At 44.0% G+C, this 17524-nt stretch overlaps 1 protein-coding gene across 2 annotated transcripts in view; it reads right to left on the reverse strand.

The window, feature by feature from the left end:
- Window positions 1-17524, reverse strand: part of PRTFDC1 (phosphoribosyl transferase domain containing 1) — a 33248-nt gene extending 15724 nt beyond the window's left edge. Inside the window, exons 1-4 of one of the 2 annotated variants that reach the window (XM_063450792.1) lie at window positions 17423-17524; window positions 8316-8431; window positions 3148-3254; window positions 1486-1669 (exon numbers count right to left, since the gene is read on the reverse strand). In XM_063450792.1, coding sequence (XP_063306862.1) covers window positions 1486-1669; window positions 3148-3254; window positions 8316-8369 — 345 coding nt within the window. In that variant the 5' untranslated portion in view covers window positions 8370-8431; window positions 17423-17524. Of the gene's footprint in view, window positions 1-1485; window positions 1670-3147; window positions 3255-8315; window positions 8432-17098; window positions 17178-17422 lie in introns of those variants that run through there. The other variant, XM_063450793.1, reaches the window with a different exon arrangement.

Raw genomic sequence — 17524 nt, forward strand, 5'->3', positions numbered from 1 at the left:
TGAAAATGATGCCAATGTTTTTCATGCAGGCTGTGTCAGTCACAGCCAAGGGAGGTGTGACTAGGGCTGCATAAACAGAAACAAAGTGATTGAACTCCTAAATGGCAGATAATTGAGCAGTGAGACTGCAGGGACAGGATCAATACACCAAAACTGCTTCAATAAGCTAAAGATGTTTTGGTGACGATATATTTCCTTTTAATTGTTACTCTAATCATCGAAAGCAGGTCACTGCTGTCGTCATTCATTGAATGTCGTTGTATGTTAGCTGACAGCTCTCAGCCAATGACGGACGTTCCGTGCAATAAAAGTTGCTCAGAATTGACTTTAGCCAGCCTGGAACTCTAGTTCGGAGCTAGCTGATGACTCCCTAATGGAATTAAAACCTCCGGCAGTGGAGGGGTTAAAATCTGTATGTACAGCATTTCACAGCAAAATGCTGCACGAACTGACTTCAGGCTCCATTTAACTAGCAGTTGATAGTGTACTGTGGGACTGTTTTTTTCAGGAGAATTATATAGTCGGCGGGGCTATGGAAACTGGTGCGTGTGTTCAACACTCCTCTAAATTGCTTTGAGGCATAAGTGACCCTGGAATATTTTTTTCAGATGTTGCCAACTATACAATAGACCAGGGGTAGGCAACCTTCGTCACTCCAGATGTTTTTAACTACATCTCCCATAATGCTTTTGCAGCTATAATGCTGGCAAGGGAAATGTAGTTCAAAACATCTGGAGCACCAAAGGTTGCCTATCCTTGCCATAGACAGACATATTAAGTGCACACAGCACACCTGAATGGCTACAATAAGGTAAGGTGAAGAAGGAGAAAAAAACGCAAAGGCCAGACATGCATAAACAAAACGCCAGCTCCAATATATCTGCCCAAAAAGGAATGGTGACCTGGCATTTACTGGCTACATTACCTGGACACGACATAGTGTCATCCTGAATAATTAAAATAATATCACACCACAAAAAAAAATGGGAGTCAGAGAACGGAAACAGCGTCAGTACAGAGAGAGAACAGAACCATCAGTGTGGGGAAATCGGATCACTCAAAACTTCCAAGCTGATGTAGTAATGTTTACCCAAACCTATGGTTACAGTAAACAACACCCAGTGATTCTGATAGAATATCATCCAAGGGAGTCAATGTTTTGAAGAAAACCCATAAACTTCATTCTGGTCCCATAAAAAATAATAATAATAATAAAAATGCTTGAAAGTAAACCAATCAGGTAAGCTATAAGGCAGCAGTAGAACATTGGGTTTCCATAGGCCACAGAGTTGATCCATCACAGAGAACAGGACTGAGTAAAAACTCAACCGAGGAGCCCTCGAAAGAACAACAGTCAGACAGTAAGCGAGGTTTGAAGGGAAAAAATTAATAAATTGCAATTAGGGACAGATCTGATCCTTGGCTCCTATTGATAACCAACATAATGACAGACAGAACGGGGGTTGGAGGAGCTTTTAAACTTACACAGTAGCTTCTGAGCCTGATGAAGTCTACTCTCATGGAAATAAACCTTTCTGAATTTCGACTGAGATTCTTGATGTGTTCAACTAGATCAGCGCAGAACTTGTATCCTCCTTTAAGCACACATAAGACTGTAATATGATTATCTCCGATGTCTTTCATTATATCACTAGCTAAGCGTTCTATCCTGTAATGGGGAAAAATAAAGTTTCCAAACAATATTATTAGCGGAACAGATGGGCCATAACTTTTCAGGGGTAAAGTAGTCAGTTTACATTTACATAATAATATTGTCATGTCCTGTGATTCTCCTTATAATCTCATTAACGAGTTTCCCAAATATCTAACTTCTAAATCCATCTGTCCCTGTATTCTCTCCTAATAGTTGTTGGAAATGAGTCTATAACAATTTCACAGCAATAAATATTCAGGTTTTTAAAGTAACAAAGTCACTATTTAGTAGATATACCCCGAATGAAAACATGCATTGCATTTATCTCGGCTTTTGTATTTCATTTGGATATATCTAAAAACAGCTGGCAAAACCTGCAGATCTGATTTTCTGCTCAGAACCGACTTTCAATCTATGGTATGGAAATGACCACAGGCTTCTCGTTGATTTTGAGCCATCAGCTCATGTGGCTTTCAGCCCATGTCCTCTCATCCTGCTAGCCAGGGAGTCTGTAGGAAAGGTGACCAGCACAGAGCTCTATGGATGCACAGTGGACAGGCACACTTTTACTTGGAGGAGAAAGCAGTAGTGCTGTGGAGCCAACGAAAGTGGAAGATAACCTCCACAGCTGTCTGACTGAGAGCCAGAGAGTAATTTCTGCAATTAATTATTAAAGAACCATTTTCGATTAGATATCAAAACTTTACAGCACTAGGAGTAACATATAGCGTTAGGAGTACAAAATTGTATCCCTACCCCCACCAAGTAAGGATTTAAAAAAACCTGTTTAAACACTTTCCTGTCTGCACTGGGTCGGGTTCCGCCTCAGTCGACATTAGGCCTTCTTCATGAGAAAGCATTGAATCAATGCTTTCCTATGTGGGATTTCAACACACTGGACATACTCATGCAATGCGCGAAGATGTCCAGTGTTGTTTCACAGAGTTAAACTAGACAACCCAGTGGAGGCAGTCTTAACTCTTCAATGTAAACATCGTAGTTTCTCTGAAACTGCAATGTTTTACATTGCATAGTTAAGAGGACAGGGACACTGCACCCAGACCACTTCAATGAGATGAAGTGGGCTGGGTGCCTATAGTGTCCCTTTAAACCACAGTAAATATGTTTAGAATTCAGTCTGTGTAGATAACATACACTGATTTCGTACAATTTAACATTTTCAGTTACATAAAAGTTATCAGTAGGTCACGGGGACTCCTATAATATTCTGGCATGTATCTTCCCACTGGCCTTACCTCCAGTCACATTCCCTAGAAGGAAAGTGCCCCTACTTGGCTATATGGAACATTGGTGTGCATAAAAATGGTCAATTGTATCACGGACGATAACTTGAAGCACACTTTTGTTCTCCAGACCTCCGAGAAAGTGTTCACTGTAGGTTGGTTTAGTAACAGAATGAGATTGCAAGCACCCAACTCTCAAAAAGCAGCAGGAAGGCCATGTGATATCATCATCATATTTCATGAACGCACCTGTCCACTATCACACCATGCGGAATATATACACATTCCAAATCTTCACAGTAATGGTTCGGTAACGAAAATACATCCAAGTTATATCCAGGCCATGTATCGGAAATCTGGAAGAAAAAAAAAATGTACACGTATTATTATTATTTTATTAAACTGGAAATTATTTGCAGTAACTCGGTTACAAAATAATATTAAATGACTACAATTCAAATGCATTGATAACAGTTCACAGATACTCACACTGTAAGCATTGGAGAGTGCCCCAAAGGGCTACCCTAGTCCCCCAAACATTTTGTCATGAAATGCACTGATACCTTTGCACTGATTGTTTGTAACAATAATTTTCTATATTAATTACATAACTGCATAAATCTGTTACACGTATAGGTCTATCCATTAAATACTGTATAGTAGTCGAATGATGTTCATATGTGCAAATTCAGCTGTTTCAAAATAAAACAAAAACTTACTATTTGGAACCAATGCCTAGAAGGCAAATTTAGTCATTTCAGGCATTTTTCGAAGGCAATTCAGCTGGTTTTCTGTTAGCTGTTACAATTAGCTACGTGCTTGTGCAATTTCAGTGGAAGACATTTTTCCAGAGGGGCATAGCCATAATCTGAACAGGCACAGACACTTTTAGAAACTGTAAAAAGAGGGCACGTGCCGTCTTCTTTGGACGTCCATTTATACTTGCTAATTTTATTATTCAGAAATCGCCTAATGTGCTTGCGATCCCGATGGTTAATGTGTGAGGAAGCGAAGAGCCCACACAGCACTGATGGACATGGGCGCTGGTATCGGGTAAGTACACTAAGGGTTTATTAACCTTTACAGTACGGGGAGCGTGAAGGAGCTATAGTGCTAGGAATACAACCTTTAAATTATGAATAAAGGGACAGGCCGTAGGCACCTGGAGGACACTATTTATCTAAAACCCCTCAGAAACGGTTCGACGTGGAACCAGGAGATGATGTCAATAGCAACATAAATAATGTGCTGTAGTGGTTATGGTGCTTAGGCTGCTCCTTAAACGTACCCCCCTTTAAAATATCCTGCTATGAGTAATTCTCGACAGACTAATTTACTGGCCAACAAAACCTCATCTGGCCAAGAACCACACATATGTATCTCTCTCTCGGTTGTAAAGAATAGTTCCTGGTCTTCCCACACATTACCAGTTTTCCTCATTACAATGTATTTAGTGGAATGCATGACGTAATGTACGGCAGTGCCATTTTAATAACAATTAATTGGCTTTGAAGACAAAAGGTACATTTTTAGAACGCAGATGGTTTGACAGCTAGTCCTCCACTATCTCATAGCTTCAGCCACAGATTCTGCCCAGAGCCATAAAGTCTGAGACAAACAGTCAGGATTATTGTCCTGTTTAAGATGCTGAGCATGAAAGCCAGCATTTGCTTTTTTTCCCCCCACATCTCACTGTAGCTGGATGTGGGATTTTAATCTTTTATTTCAGATTAACCATTAAAGTGCCACTCCACACACCCACGTTAAGTGCAATGCGTTGGTTACAGCTAGTTACCCTGATGGTTATTATTCATTAGTCTTATTTAGATTTTTAAATACTACATAGTTAAGAAAATACTACATAGTTAAAATTTCATAGGCCCACTACTTCGGTACTTCCTTGCTCCAATAATACAGCTGAATGTTATACCCAGGATAGGGTTCTGAGAGTAGTAAGTCGCTTGTTAGTTTTCCATAGAGGAATCGCGACAACGGAACGACCAGTCCTTAAAGGACCACTCTAGGCACCCAGACCACTTCAGCTTAATGAAGTGGTCTGGGTGCCAGGTCCAGCTAGCTTTTACCCTTTTTTTTATAAACATAGCAGTTTCAGAGAAACTGCTATGTTTATTCTGAGGGTTAAGCCAGCCTCCAGAGCCTCTAGTGGCTGTCTCACTGACAGCCGCTAGAGGCGCTTGCGTGCTTCTCACTGTGAAAATCACAGTGAGAGCACGCAAGCGTCCATAGGAAAGCATTATGAATGCTTTCCTATGCGACCGGCTGAATGCGAGCGCGGCTCCTGCCGCGCATGCGCATTCAGCCGATGACGTCGCGAGAAAGAAGAGGAGGAGGAGTAGAGCTCCCCGCCCGGCGCTGGAGAAAGAGGTAAGTTTAACCCCTTCCTCCCCCCAGAGCCCGGCGGGAGTGGGTCCCTGAGGGTGGGGGCACCCTCAGGGCACTCTAGTGCCAGGAAAACGAGTATGTTTTCCTGGCACTAGAGTGGTCCTTTAAAATTCATGCTGTGCAAGAATTTGTGGAAAAAGCTGAACAATGCCAGAGGAGATTAAAGGGACATCAAAACGGGCCTTCCCCAGATAGTTCCTAGTCTGACCAGTGCTCACTACAAAAGTTTCAAGGCCTGGTGATTTATTAAGTAAACAGGAACTTCATGTGTGAGAATCCGTTAGTCTTTTAGCATTTTTTTTACATAGATTTTGAATGTATAATCTGTATCGCACACCCAATTTAAAATTCACATGTCAGCTCCAGCCTGCGAAGAGGCATAAACAAAAATGGATTCATAGATATATCTGATGTGACCGAAAAAAAGATAATACACACAATTGTGTACAATAAAATGGGACTAGTGGAAATTTGAAAATGGAATTATACATTTTAGACCGAAATATTTGAATTTGAAAATTCTGCAGCCAGAATTTTGTCACAGCAATACTTTCGTCATAAAATGTGCAATTCCCCTATATTCTCTATATTTGCCAGTTAAATGATGAATGTGTCACGGTGTGCGAGATGGCATATCCTGTCTGTCACACTCTCTGGAGAAGGAATAGAGTTGTTCAAATTCTTGATAAATATTTGCAGTAAATTGGGCATTGCCATACTTACGTCGGGCGGCGCTGCTGGGCAGGCGGCGAGGGAGCCCTTCCTCTGAGCTGTCTGCTCAGCTCCCTCGCGCGCTGCAGAGTGAGGCTGGGAGCCGGAATATGACGTCATATTCCGGCTCCCAGCCTCACTCTGCAGCGCGCGAGGGAGCTGAGCAGACAGCTCAGAGGAAGTGCTCCCTCGCCAGCCGCCCGCCCGCCCAGCCCAGCAGCCACTGGACCACCAGGGAGGAAGAGACCCCCCCCCCAGCATTCCCAAAGGTAAGGAGGCTGGGGGAGGGGGGGTCTAAATAAATGTAAAAAAAATGTGTTAATGTGTGTGTGTGTGTATGTTAGTGTGTGTGTGTATGTTAGTGTGTGTGTATGTTAGTGTGTGTCTGTTAGTGTGAGTGTGTGTGTATGTTAGTGTGAGTGTGTGTGTGTATGTTAGTGTGAGTGTGTGTGTATGTTAGTGTGTGTGTGTGTATGTTAGTGTGTGTGTGTGTATGTTAGTGTGTGTGTGTGTGTATGTTAGTGTGTGTGTGTGTATGTTAGTGTGTGTGTGTGTGTATGTTAGTGTGTGTGTGTGTGTGTATGTTAGTGTGTGTGTGTGTGTGTATGTTAGTGTGTGTGTGTGTGTGTATGTTAGTGTGTGTGTGTGTATGTATGTTAGTGTGTGTGTGTGTGTGTATGTTAGTGTGTGTGTGTGTATGTTAGTGTGTGTGTGTATGTTAGTGTGTGTCTGTTAGTGTGTGTCTGTTAGTGTGTGTCTGTTAGTGTGTGTCTGTTAGTGTGTGTCTGTTAGTGTGTGTCTGTTAGTGTGTGTCTGTTAGTGTGTGTCTGTGTCTGTTAGTGTGTGTCTGTGTCTGTTAGTGTGTGTCTGTGTCTGTTAGTGTGTGTCTGTGTCTGTTAGTGTGTGTCTGTGAGTGTGTTTGTCTGTTAGTGAATGTGTGTGTCTGACTGTGTGTGTGTGTGTGTGTGTGAGACTGTCTGCGCGCGTGTGTGAGACTGTCTGCGCGCGTGTGTGTGACTGTCTGCGCGCGTGTGTGTGACTGTCTGCGCGCGTGTGTGTGACTGTCTGCGCGCGTGTGTGTGACTGTCTGCGCGCGTGTGTGTGACTGTCTGCGCGCGTGTGTGTGACTGTCTGCGCGCGTGTGTGTGACTGTCTGCGCGCGTGTGTGTCTGTCTGCGCGCGTGTGTGTGACTGTCTGCGCGCGTGTGTGTGACTGTCTGCGCGCGTGTGTGTGACTGTCTGCGCGCGTGTGTGACTGTCTGCGCGTGTGTGTGTGACTGTCTGCGCGTGTGTGTGTGTGACTGTCTGCGCGTGTGTGTGTGTGACTGTCTGCGCGTGTGTGTGTGTGACTGTCTGCGCGTGTGTGTGTGTGACTGTCTGCGCGTGTGTGTGTGTGACTGTCTGCGCGTGTGTGTGTGTGACTGTCTGCGCGTGTGTGTGTGTGACTGTCTGCGCGTGTGTGTGTGTGACTGTCTGCGCGTGTGTGTGTGTGACTGTCTGCGCGTGTGTGTGTGTGACTGTCTGCGCGTGTGTGTGTGTGACTGTCTGCGCGTGTGTGTGTGTGACTGTCTGCGCGTGTGTGTGTGTGTGACTGTCTGCGCGTGTGTGTGTGTGTGACTGTCTGCGCGTGTGTGTGTGACTGTCTGCGCGTGTGTGTGTGACTGTCTGCGCGTGTGTGTGTGTGACTGTCTGCGCGTGTGTGTGTGTGACTGTCTGCGCGTGTGTGTGTGTGACTGTCTGCGCGTGTGTGTGTGTGACTGTCTGCGCGTGTGTGTGTGTGACTGTCTGCTCGTGTGTGTGTGTGTGTGTGTGTGACTGTCTGCGCGTGTGTGTGTGAGACAGGGTGTGTGGGAAGGGGTAAGGAGTGGGGGAGGGGGGGACGGGAAGGGGGGGCGCTGTGAAGATTTTTTTGCACAGGGCGCCCAAATGCCTAAGGCAGTGTCTGCATGCAGAGGGTGGAGACACTGAATGTCAGTCACACTGTGCAGCACTGCCCCAGGAAGCAACTCTAGTGGTCATATGCGGAGTGGCTAGTCGAGTTATCACTAGACTGTAATATAAACACTGCATTTTCTCTGGGGAAAAAAAAAAGTGTTTACAGCAAAAAGCCTGAAGGGAATGATTATGCTCACCAGAACAAATGCAAATAGCTGTAATTGTTCTGGTGATTATTGTGTCCTTTTAAAACTGTATTGTGTGTGCTACAACACTAAAACAAGTAACAAGGAAACAATGAAATATTTGTAATATTATCAAAAATGAAAGAACACTAATAGTTAAAGAAGAAGAAAATATTTAGATACCACAAGTCCACGATGTGTAGAGCAGGGGAAGCTTGATAAGTTGCTTTCACACATATTTATAAGAGGGCAGTTTGATGAAGATCAACAGAAGGGATTTGTGGGATGACTTTCTGGTCCTAAAAAAACAAAAAACATATGTACATAGAATAAATGGTTCATTTTGCAACTGAATTTGATGATACATGTTTGTCTGGAGCCGGTGCAATGATATTTGCTGCCTTAGACAAACTTCCACTTGCTCATGAGTGTGCCTTTCAGGGTTATTTATTAAAAGTGAGAATTCAAAGTGAATTTCAGATTTAAGGTAAAAATAGTTGAGCTGGAAAAAAATCTCCAAGTCAGCTATGCTTTCAGCTCGGTTACTCTGGAGTTAAATTTGGAATTCTTTCCCCTAGAGTGCCATGTCTCTCCTTTATATATTTACACCTACACAGACTCACAGGCAAATAGATACACACACATTGCCCAGTAATGGCATTCTGGAAAAGGATCTAAAAAGTCAGCACATTCTAGCTACAAAACAACCTTGAGACTTCAGACTTTTGTGGACCGAACCTCGATGACGACAGCAACAATCTGTCTGCAGATACAGCATGTCTCCGGTCTCATTATTTCTTACTATATGACTGAAGACATACTCACTCTCAGTCTCAACCCAGATACAACAGAGTTTATGCTTGAGTCTACAGCCCTGTTACTAAAACCAGTGAAGTAAATCCCACTTCTTATAAACCGGTTCAATGTAGCCTAAACCTACATGAGAGGATGTCTGCAATAGTCAAATCTTGGAACCAGAATCAGATCTTGGATCAAAGGTCCACACGTTCATCTCCACATTCCTTGAATTTGCAAATTGCTTGTATATATATCTACCAAACATCTTCAACAGGTATACAAAAGTCTTGAACAGGTATACAAACAGCAGCATGTATGATGGAATCAAGAGAACATCATTTCCGTCATGTGACCTTGAGGGGTTGAAGTGTCACAAAAACAGGCTACAGGAGGAAATAAGAACATAATATTGTTTAACCCCTTAAGGACACATGACGTGCCTGACACGTCATGATTCCCTTTTATTCCAGAAGTTTGGTCCTTAAGGGGTTAAATTAAGACTCTTTGATCAGCCAGAGCAACAGATCAGTCCTGGCTAGAGATGTCCAGAACAGTTCGCCGGGAACTGTTCGCCGGCGAACATAGCTTGTTCGCGGTCGCCGCGGCGGGCGAACATATGCGATGTTCGGTCCGCTCCCTATTCGTCATGGAGGTGGGAGGGTCTGGGAGGGAGGGTCTGCTGCTGATTGGCTGGAATGTGTCTGCTGACTGTGAGGTACAGGGTCAAAGTTTACTCAATGATGACGAATAGGGGGCGGACCGAACATCGCATATGTTCGCCCGCCGCGGCGACCGCTAACAAGCTATGTTCGTCGGTGAATAGTTCCTGATGAACTGTTCGGGACATCTCTAGTCCTAGCACCATAGCCACTACAGCACCTGTAGTGGATATAGTCCTTGCAGTATTTATTTAACTTGATGTCTCAAAAAACACTGCTGGCAGTAATTTACGGGATATTCTCCGTTCCAATAACGAATGGACGCATACTGAGCCACTTCCTGTCTTAAAGTTTGCTGCATATGTCGGAATTTTAAAGATTTTGTTTGATTAATTTTTAGATTTTAATGCATTTTCTGTATAATGCATTAAAAAAAACAGTCACCTTCACCACACTGAATGTAGGATCTCTCCTTCAAACTAACTGTGAGAAGCACTGTATTGAACAAAATATTTTTAAAACACACAGCTATTTAAAGGTCCTTTTGCAATGCACTATCCGTTAAAAAGACTTACCGTATATACTCGAGTATAAGCCGACCCGAATATAAGATGAGGCCCCTAATTTTACCCCAAAAAAACTGGGAAAACTTATTGACTCGAGTATAAGACTAGGGTGGGAAATGCAGCAGCTACTGGTAAATTTCTAAATAAAATTAGATTCTAAAAAAATTATATTAATTGAATATTTATTTACAGTGTGTGTATATAATAAATGCAGTATGTGTGTGAATGCAGTGTGTGTGTATGAGTGCATTGTGTGTGTGTGTATGAATGCAGTGTGTGTGTGTGAGTGCAGTGTGTGTTTGAGTATGTGTTGCAGAGCCTTGGTGGGGGGTGGGCATTTTTATTATTATTTTAATATTTTTTGTTATATTATTATTATTTGTTATATTATTATTTTAATTTATTATTATTTTTAATTTTTTTCGTCCCCCCTCCCTGCTTGATACATGGCAGGGAGGGGGGCTCTCACTCCCTGGTGGTCGAGTGGCATTGGCAGTTCAGTGGAGGGGGCTGGCAGAGAGCGCTTACCTCTCCTGCAGCTCCCTTCTCCTCCGCGCCGGTCCGTGCAGCTCCCCTGTCAGCTCCCAGTGTAAGTCTCGCGGCCGCACTATGACCCCGCGGCTCTCGCGAGACTTACACTGTGAGCTGACAGGGGAGCTGACCGGACCGGCGCGGAGGAGAAGGGAGCTGACAGGAGCTGCAGGAGAGGTAAGTAAGAGCTTCTCTGCTAGCCCCCCTCCTACACAGCCCCCTGTCTGTATTATGGCAATGTAAATTGCCATAATACAGACATTGACTCGAGTTGGGGTTTTTCAGCACAAAAAATGTGCTGAAAAACTCGACTTATACTCGAGTATATACGGTATATTTAACTTGTGCAATCTTTTTTGAGATGTCTTTTCTAAATTATTATTTTTATTATTATTATATTTATATGGCGCCAACAGATTCCATAGCGCTTTACAATATTATGAGAGGGGGGATTTAACTATAAATAGGACAATTACAAAAAAACTTAGAGGAACGATAGCTTGAAGAAGACCCTGCTCAAACGAGCTTACAGTCTATAGGATGTGGGGTGTAAAACCCAACAGGACAGGAAATAGCAATCAAATAAGGTGGGAATGAGGCAGAGCTGGAGGAGAGAGTAAAGAGCTGCCCTTTAGGAGAGAGCAAGAGACAGGTATCTGAGGTAGAGGTTAGTCTGTGGCGCCATAAGATTTCCTAAAGAGATGGGTTTTAAAGCACTTCTCTGGACTGAGATTGTCTAGATTAGAGTCTACTGTTAACATGTCATTATATAAGGCCTCTAATTGGATTTATCATTTTTTATATGTGTGTTTAACTTGAATGATTCTGAGATACTTGTATAGATAAGTGATTTATTATTATTAGTATTATTATTATCAGTGGGGATACTTAACAGTATGTAATTGAGTAACATGGACAGATTCACAGAGGTAAAGTGGGCCCAGTTCAAATTTATAAATAAGTGGGATACTATGATGGTTTGGGTGATCCTACTGACGTGGTCTGGGTGCAGTGTATTTGTCAACACCACCTCTAGTGGATGGTTTCCAAACAGCACCTAGAGGCACTTCCTGGATTTTCACATAGTTTCTCTCTGTGAAACGATGCTGGACATCCTTACGCTTTGCATGAGGATGTCCAGTGTCTTCAAATTCCCAATAGGTAAGCATCGATTCAATGTTTTCCTATGGGGAAGACCTCGCCACGCATGCGCATTATCTTCCCCTTATCGCCATGACGTCGGAGGAGATGGAGCGAGAGATGGAAAGAGGTAAGTGTTAACAAGGTTTTTAACCTATTCAACACCGGGGGAGTAGCTGGACATTTAGCTGTGGTTAGAGGGACACTATATCGTAAGGAATACGTCCGTCCCCCCTTTAATCCATTGGTGACTTAATTGTGTTTCTTTCTTGTTTTTACATCTTTTCATTTTGGAGCCAAGTCTTACTTTTGCACGTTAAACACCTTGAGGTGTAAAAACTGTTTTTTATTCAGTGGAGTTATGTGTTATTATATTAAATAATTGTGTTTCTTTTTTTTTTTTTTTTTTTCTTTTCTCGAATTTAGGTGCCACACAGTTAAATAGAATTAACCATTCAGGTGGGGGATAGTTTCTTACTATGTTTCTTTCCATCTGAAAAAAGGAGTCACTCTTAACACCATAACCACTAAGACTAATTGTAGTAGTTATGGTGCTACGTAAGTGTTATAACAGAAAACAGGTGTTGTTGCCAACAGAGTCACACAACCATAACCACTACAATGAGACAATGAGTTGTAGTGGTTGGTTATAGTGTCTGGAATGCCCATTTAAATTGGCTAATCCACTTTTTGTGTTAAGTTGCAATACCCTACTGGTCATTGTTAGCATGGACCTCCCCTTTAATATCTAAAAATACATAACCATCCACGGAGAAGGGAGATGGAGCCATGAAGGCTGTCTGTCTGCTCCTCCAAGGGGTCTTCTTTCTTTTCGAGCGTGCCCAGATGTCACAGAGTTGCCACATGTTACCATAGCAACACTCAAATTCTGTGCTCGCAAAAAGAGCCTGGGCACCTGGTTTAAATAGTTGTCACTAGACCACCAGGAAATGTTGTTGTCCCCCTTACTGTCCATAGGTAAGAGGCAGGGTGGGGGCAATAGAATAAAACTGTAGTAAAACTGTTCCTCTCATTCCTCACAGATTACGGCCTCTATCCTACCCCACAAAGGTGCATACACACTGCATGCCTAATTCTTGTGGATTTCAATATTCCTATAAACCCACCCTTGTCCACGGTAGCCTCAAAACTTATTTCAATCACCTCCTACTTTGGCCTATCTCAATGGGCTAATTCTCCCACACATGTAGCTGGCAATACCCTAGATCTTATTTTTTCAAATGCATGCTCAGTCTCCAATCTCTGTAATACTCCATTTCCTCTATGAGACCACCACCTCCTATCATTTGTTCTTGAGTGCCCCCACACCTGATATCCTCAACCTAAACCCCCTCAACTCAGGAGGAATTTGAATTCTCTTGATTTTCAGCAGCTCTCAACTGTAATCCATTCTGAACTCTCATCCATCCCTGCCCTCTCCGGCTATCTCCTCATATTCCCCGCTCCAAGCACGCACCTCAAGGAGGGCACGTTTCCAACCGTGGCACACTAAGTCAACACTCAACATGCAGAGGTGCTCTCGCTCAGCTGAACTCTGCTGGAGGAAGGTCCGTACCTTGTTAGACTTCCTCCATTATAAATTAATTTTGTCTTCATATAGCACAGCCCTCACCCTTGCTAAACAATCCTACTTTTCATCTCTTGTTAGTTCATGTTCACGCAATCCCAGGCATCTCTTGAATACCTTCAACTCTCTCCTTCGACCACCTCAAGCCACCGTTCAAATAGACCTTTCGGCAGATAGCCTTGCATGCTACCTTTACCGACAAGATTGAACAGTTAAAAGATCACTATAGTGCCAAGAAAACAAAGCAGTTTTCCTGACCCTATAGTGCCCTGAGGGTGCCCCCACCCTCAGGGCCCCCCTACCGTGGCGCCGAAGGGGTTAAAACCCCTTCAGCAGCTTCCTTTATCCAGCGCCGGGCTCCCTGGGCGCTGGTGACCTCTCCTCCCCCGTCGACGTCAGCTCCTCCGTCCGACGTCAGTGGAGCCGAATGCGCATGCGCGGCAAGTGCTGCACGCACATTCAAAGTGTCCATAGGAAAGCATTTCTCAATGCTTTCCTATGGACGCTCTGCGTGATGGATGCGAAATTCGCATCCAGAGTCGCAGATGCACCTCTAGTGGCTGTCCCGAAGACAGCCACTAGAGGCTGGATTAACCCCAAATGTAAACATAGCAGTTTGCATCTGAAGGGTTAAAACCTGAGGGACCTGGCACCCAGACCACTTCATTGAGCTGAAGAGGTCTGGGTGACTATAGCGTCCCTTTAAGGAAAGAATTCTCCCCCCTTTCGCAACCATACATCGACCGTACCCTCCCTACCCTACAGGCCTTCTCCCCAGCTACAGGACAGGAGGTGGCTTCACTTCTCCTCTCCTCTCATCACCTGTCCGCTTGATCCAGTACCTTCTCACCTTATCAGATCTCTGTCCCCTCGTCTTGTACCATACTTAACACACATCCTAAACTGATCTCTTTCATCTGGTATTGCCCCTGCTCCCCTTAAGCATGCTACCAATCCTAAAAAAGCCATCCCTGGACCAGTCTTCCCCTTCCAACTATCGTCCCATACCCCTGCTTCCTTTTTCCTCAAAACTTCAAGAATGACTTGTTTTTACTCGTATGACTCACTTGCTAAATTCCAACTCCCTCCTCGATTCTCTTTAATCTGGCTTTCGCCCACTCCACTCTACTGAGACTGCTCTTATTAAAGGGACCCTCTGCCAATTGGAGTGGTCTGGGTGCCAACTCCCACTACCCTTAACCCTGCAAGTGTAATTATTGCCGTTTTCATAAACTGCAATAATTACCTTGCAGGTTTAACTCCTCCACTAGAAGGCACTTCCGTGTTTATAGCACATGAAAAGTGTGATATAACGTCGCTGGACGTCCTCACGCTATGTGAGGACCTCAAGCGTCGCTAAAATCCCCATAGGAAAGCATCAAAAGCATTTTTCAATGCTTTCCTATGGGGAGGTCTAATGCGCGTGCGCGGCATTGCCGCGCATGCGTATTAGGTCTCCTCTGCCGGCGGCCGCACATGCTCAATAGGTCTCCCTCGCCGGATGACGTCAGCAGGGGAGGAGCGTGGGCGGACCCTGACCCAGCACCGAGGGACATCAGCGCTGGATACAGGTAAGTCACTGAAGGAGTTTTAACCCCTTCAGCAACTTGGGATGGGGGGTGGGAGGGAGAGGGGGCCTGCAGTGCCAGGAAAACTGTTTGTTTTCCTGGCACTGGAGAGTCCCTTTAAAGTTACAGATGATCTAATCGCAGATAAATCCAAGGGCCACTACTCCATACTAATTCTTCTTGACCTCTCTGCTGCCTTTGACACTGTTGATCATGACCTCCTTCGCCAAACTCTCTAATCTCGTGGTCTCTGTGACACAGCCCTCTCATGGTTCTCCTCCTTTCTCTCCCAACGCTCCTTCAGTGCCTTTCAAGCTCGCTGTCTTGGTGTCACTTTTGATCCTGGCCTCACCTTTGTGCCTCATGTCCAGTCTGTTGCTAAAACCTGTTGATTGCAGCTTAAAAACATTGCCCGCATATGCCTCTTTCTTACGCAAGATGCTGCCAAGGAGCTTGTTCATGCTCTAGTAATCTCTTGCATGGAATACTATAATTCTCTCCTAATTGGTCTCCCCAGAAGTCGTACTGCCCCCCTACAATCTGTGATGAATGCTGCTGCCAGGCTGATCTTTCTCTCCTGTTGCTCCTCTCACACCTCACCCCTCTGTCAATCCTTACACTGGCTTCCTGTACCCTACAGGTGTCAATTTAAAATACTAACCCTTACCTATAAAGCCCTAACCAACTCTAGCCCCTCTTACATTTCTTCACTAAATCATAGGTAAGCCCCCTCTGTCTCTCCGCTCTACTGGTGACCTTCTCCTGTCTGCTGTTCGCACCCTTACTGCAAATTCACACCTGCAAGACTTCTGACGGGCGGCTCCTTTCCTTTGAAACAGCCTGCCTACCCCTGTCAGACTCTCCACTAGTCTTCAGTCCTTTAACAAGTCCCTCAAAACCCATCTTTTCAGGAATGCTTATGGACTTCAAGCGCACCTTCTATCTCTCAAACCTTCCTTTCGTTCTCTTCTATAGGGTCACACTCCACTCTCACCTCCAGTCCTGCTACGTTCTCACCAAGTCTATTTGCGGTCTCTCTCAATACCCTTCCTATTGTGTTTTTATACCCCACCTCCTCTAGTCTGTAAGCTCGTTTTAGCAGGGTCCTTAACTACCTATGGTTCCTGTTACATTTTGTTATTGTCTTGGTTGGTAAATTCCCCTCTTATAGTAAAGCGCTGCGGAATAAGCTGGCGCCATATCAATAAAAATACTAAATATACACACACTGCATCCACCTTAATACACACACACACTGCATCAGACTCTGAGCAGGCCACAAGCCTAGAGATGTGAAAATGTATGGCCCTCGTCCATTTAAATGCTTCTCATTGTGCTCATTGCCAGTGAGAGGACAGGACGGAGTGGGAAGGAAAAGCCGGAGGGGATAAATATATATATATATATATATATATATATATATATATATATATACACACACACACACACACACCTCCCAAGTGTCCCTATTTAGGAGGAACAGTCCCCATTTAGTGCCCATACCCCTCTGTCCCTCTTTTCTAGGAGCTCCATACTGTTGGTGTGCCTGAGTGTATAACAGAGCTCCACAGCAATAATGCTCACAGTAATGAGTTGTTAAACTACAATAACGGTGTATAGAAATCAGTCTGTGTAAATAAGACGCATTGTCCTTGTTCTAAATTACATTTCAGCAGCATAAATAAATTTGTATTAATAAGTCACCTAACGTTTCTAAGAGCCCCATCCTAATCACACCTCTAAAATGAAAGCGTCTCTTTTTTTTTCCCATTTGAAGCGTTGATAGGTATGCATGCCTGCAAGGGGATAATGTGACCATGTCCGTCGCCAGTGGACAACAGATGTACAGTTTTCACAAAATAGATATTAGGAACCCTGCACATACAGACTCCTGCCATCATGACCACATAAAATCACAGAAGTACTCATGGTAGTTGGAGTAACCCTTCAACTATAGTCTATAACCCCACTCTCCTGTTCTGTTAGAACAGAAAGTCATCCGCACAGTACAATTGCACACTGCTATATTCCTGTGATTTCACAATGTGTCACACCTTTTAACAAGCAGGGGTTTATGCCTAAAATGTGAACTGTGCTGTACCAACATGACTTTTACCTTAAAGATTCTGGAGAGATTTTTCAGCTATGGTCATTCTGGCCTACATTTTGCAAGTCAGTTGTCAATTCACAACAAGTCTCAATTGAGTGAATAATACTCCCCTGGTGAACTCACTTAAGGAAAAACAAAACAGATTGTAAGGTTTCTATACAATCTCCATTTTTATTACACAACCCCTCACAGAAAGAAAGCCACGTGTGTCCACAGAGTACATCAGACTGCAAACTGCCAAAGCAGACATTTGATCAGACCCAGTGTGCACTGACAGACCCCTCTAAGAATTAGGAAGTTCAACTCCAAAACCCCAAAACTCAGACTCACCTCAGCCTGTCTTCCGTCTGCAGAAAAGTACAAAAAGGAGGAATCAAAGTCATTAGTTGGCTGAGCTGGGGGGAGGAGGGCTTAGCTCAAAGACAGGCTTGT

This window comes from Pelobates fuscus, chromosome 4, assembly GCF_036172605.1.
Source record: "Pelobates fuscus isolate aPelFus1 chromosome 4, aPelFus1.pri, whole genome shotgun sequence".
In the NCBI taxonomy this organism is placed as follows: domain Eukaryota; kingdom Metazoa; phylum Chordata; class Amphibia; order Anura; family Pelobatidae; genus Pelobates; species Pelobates fuscus.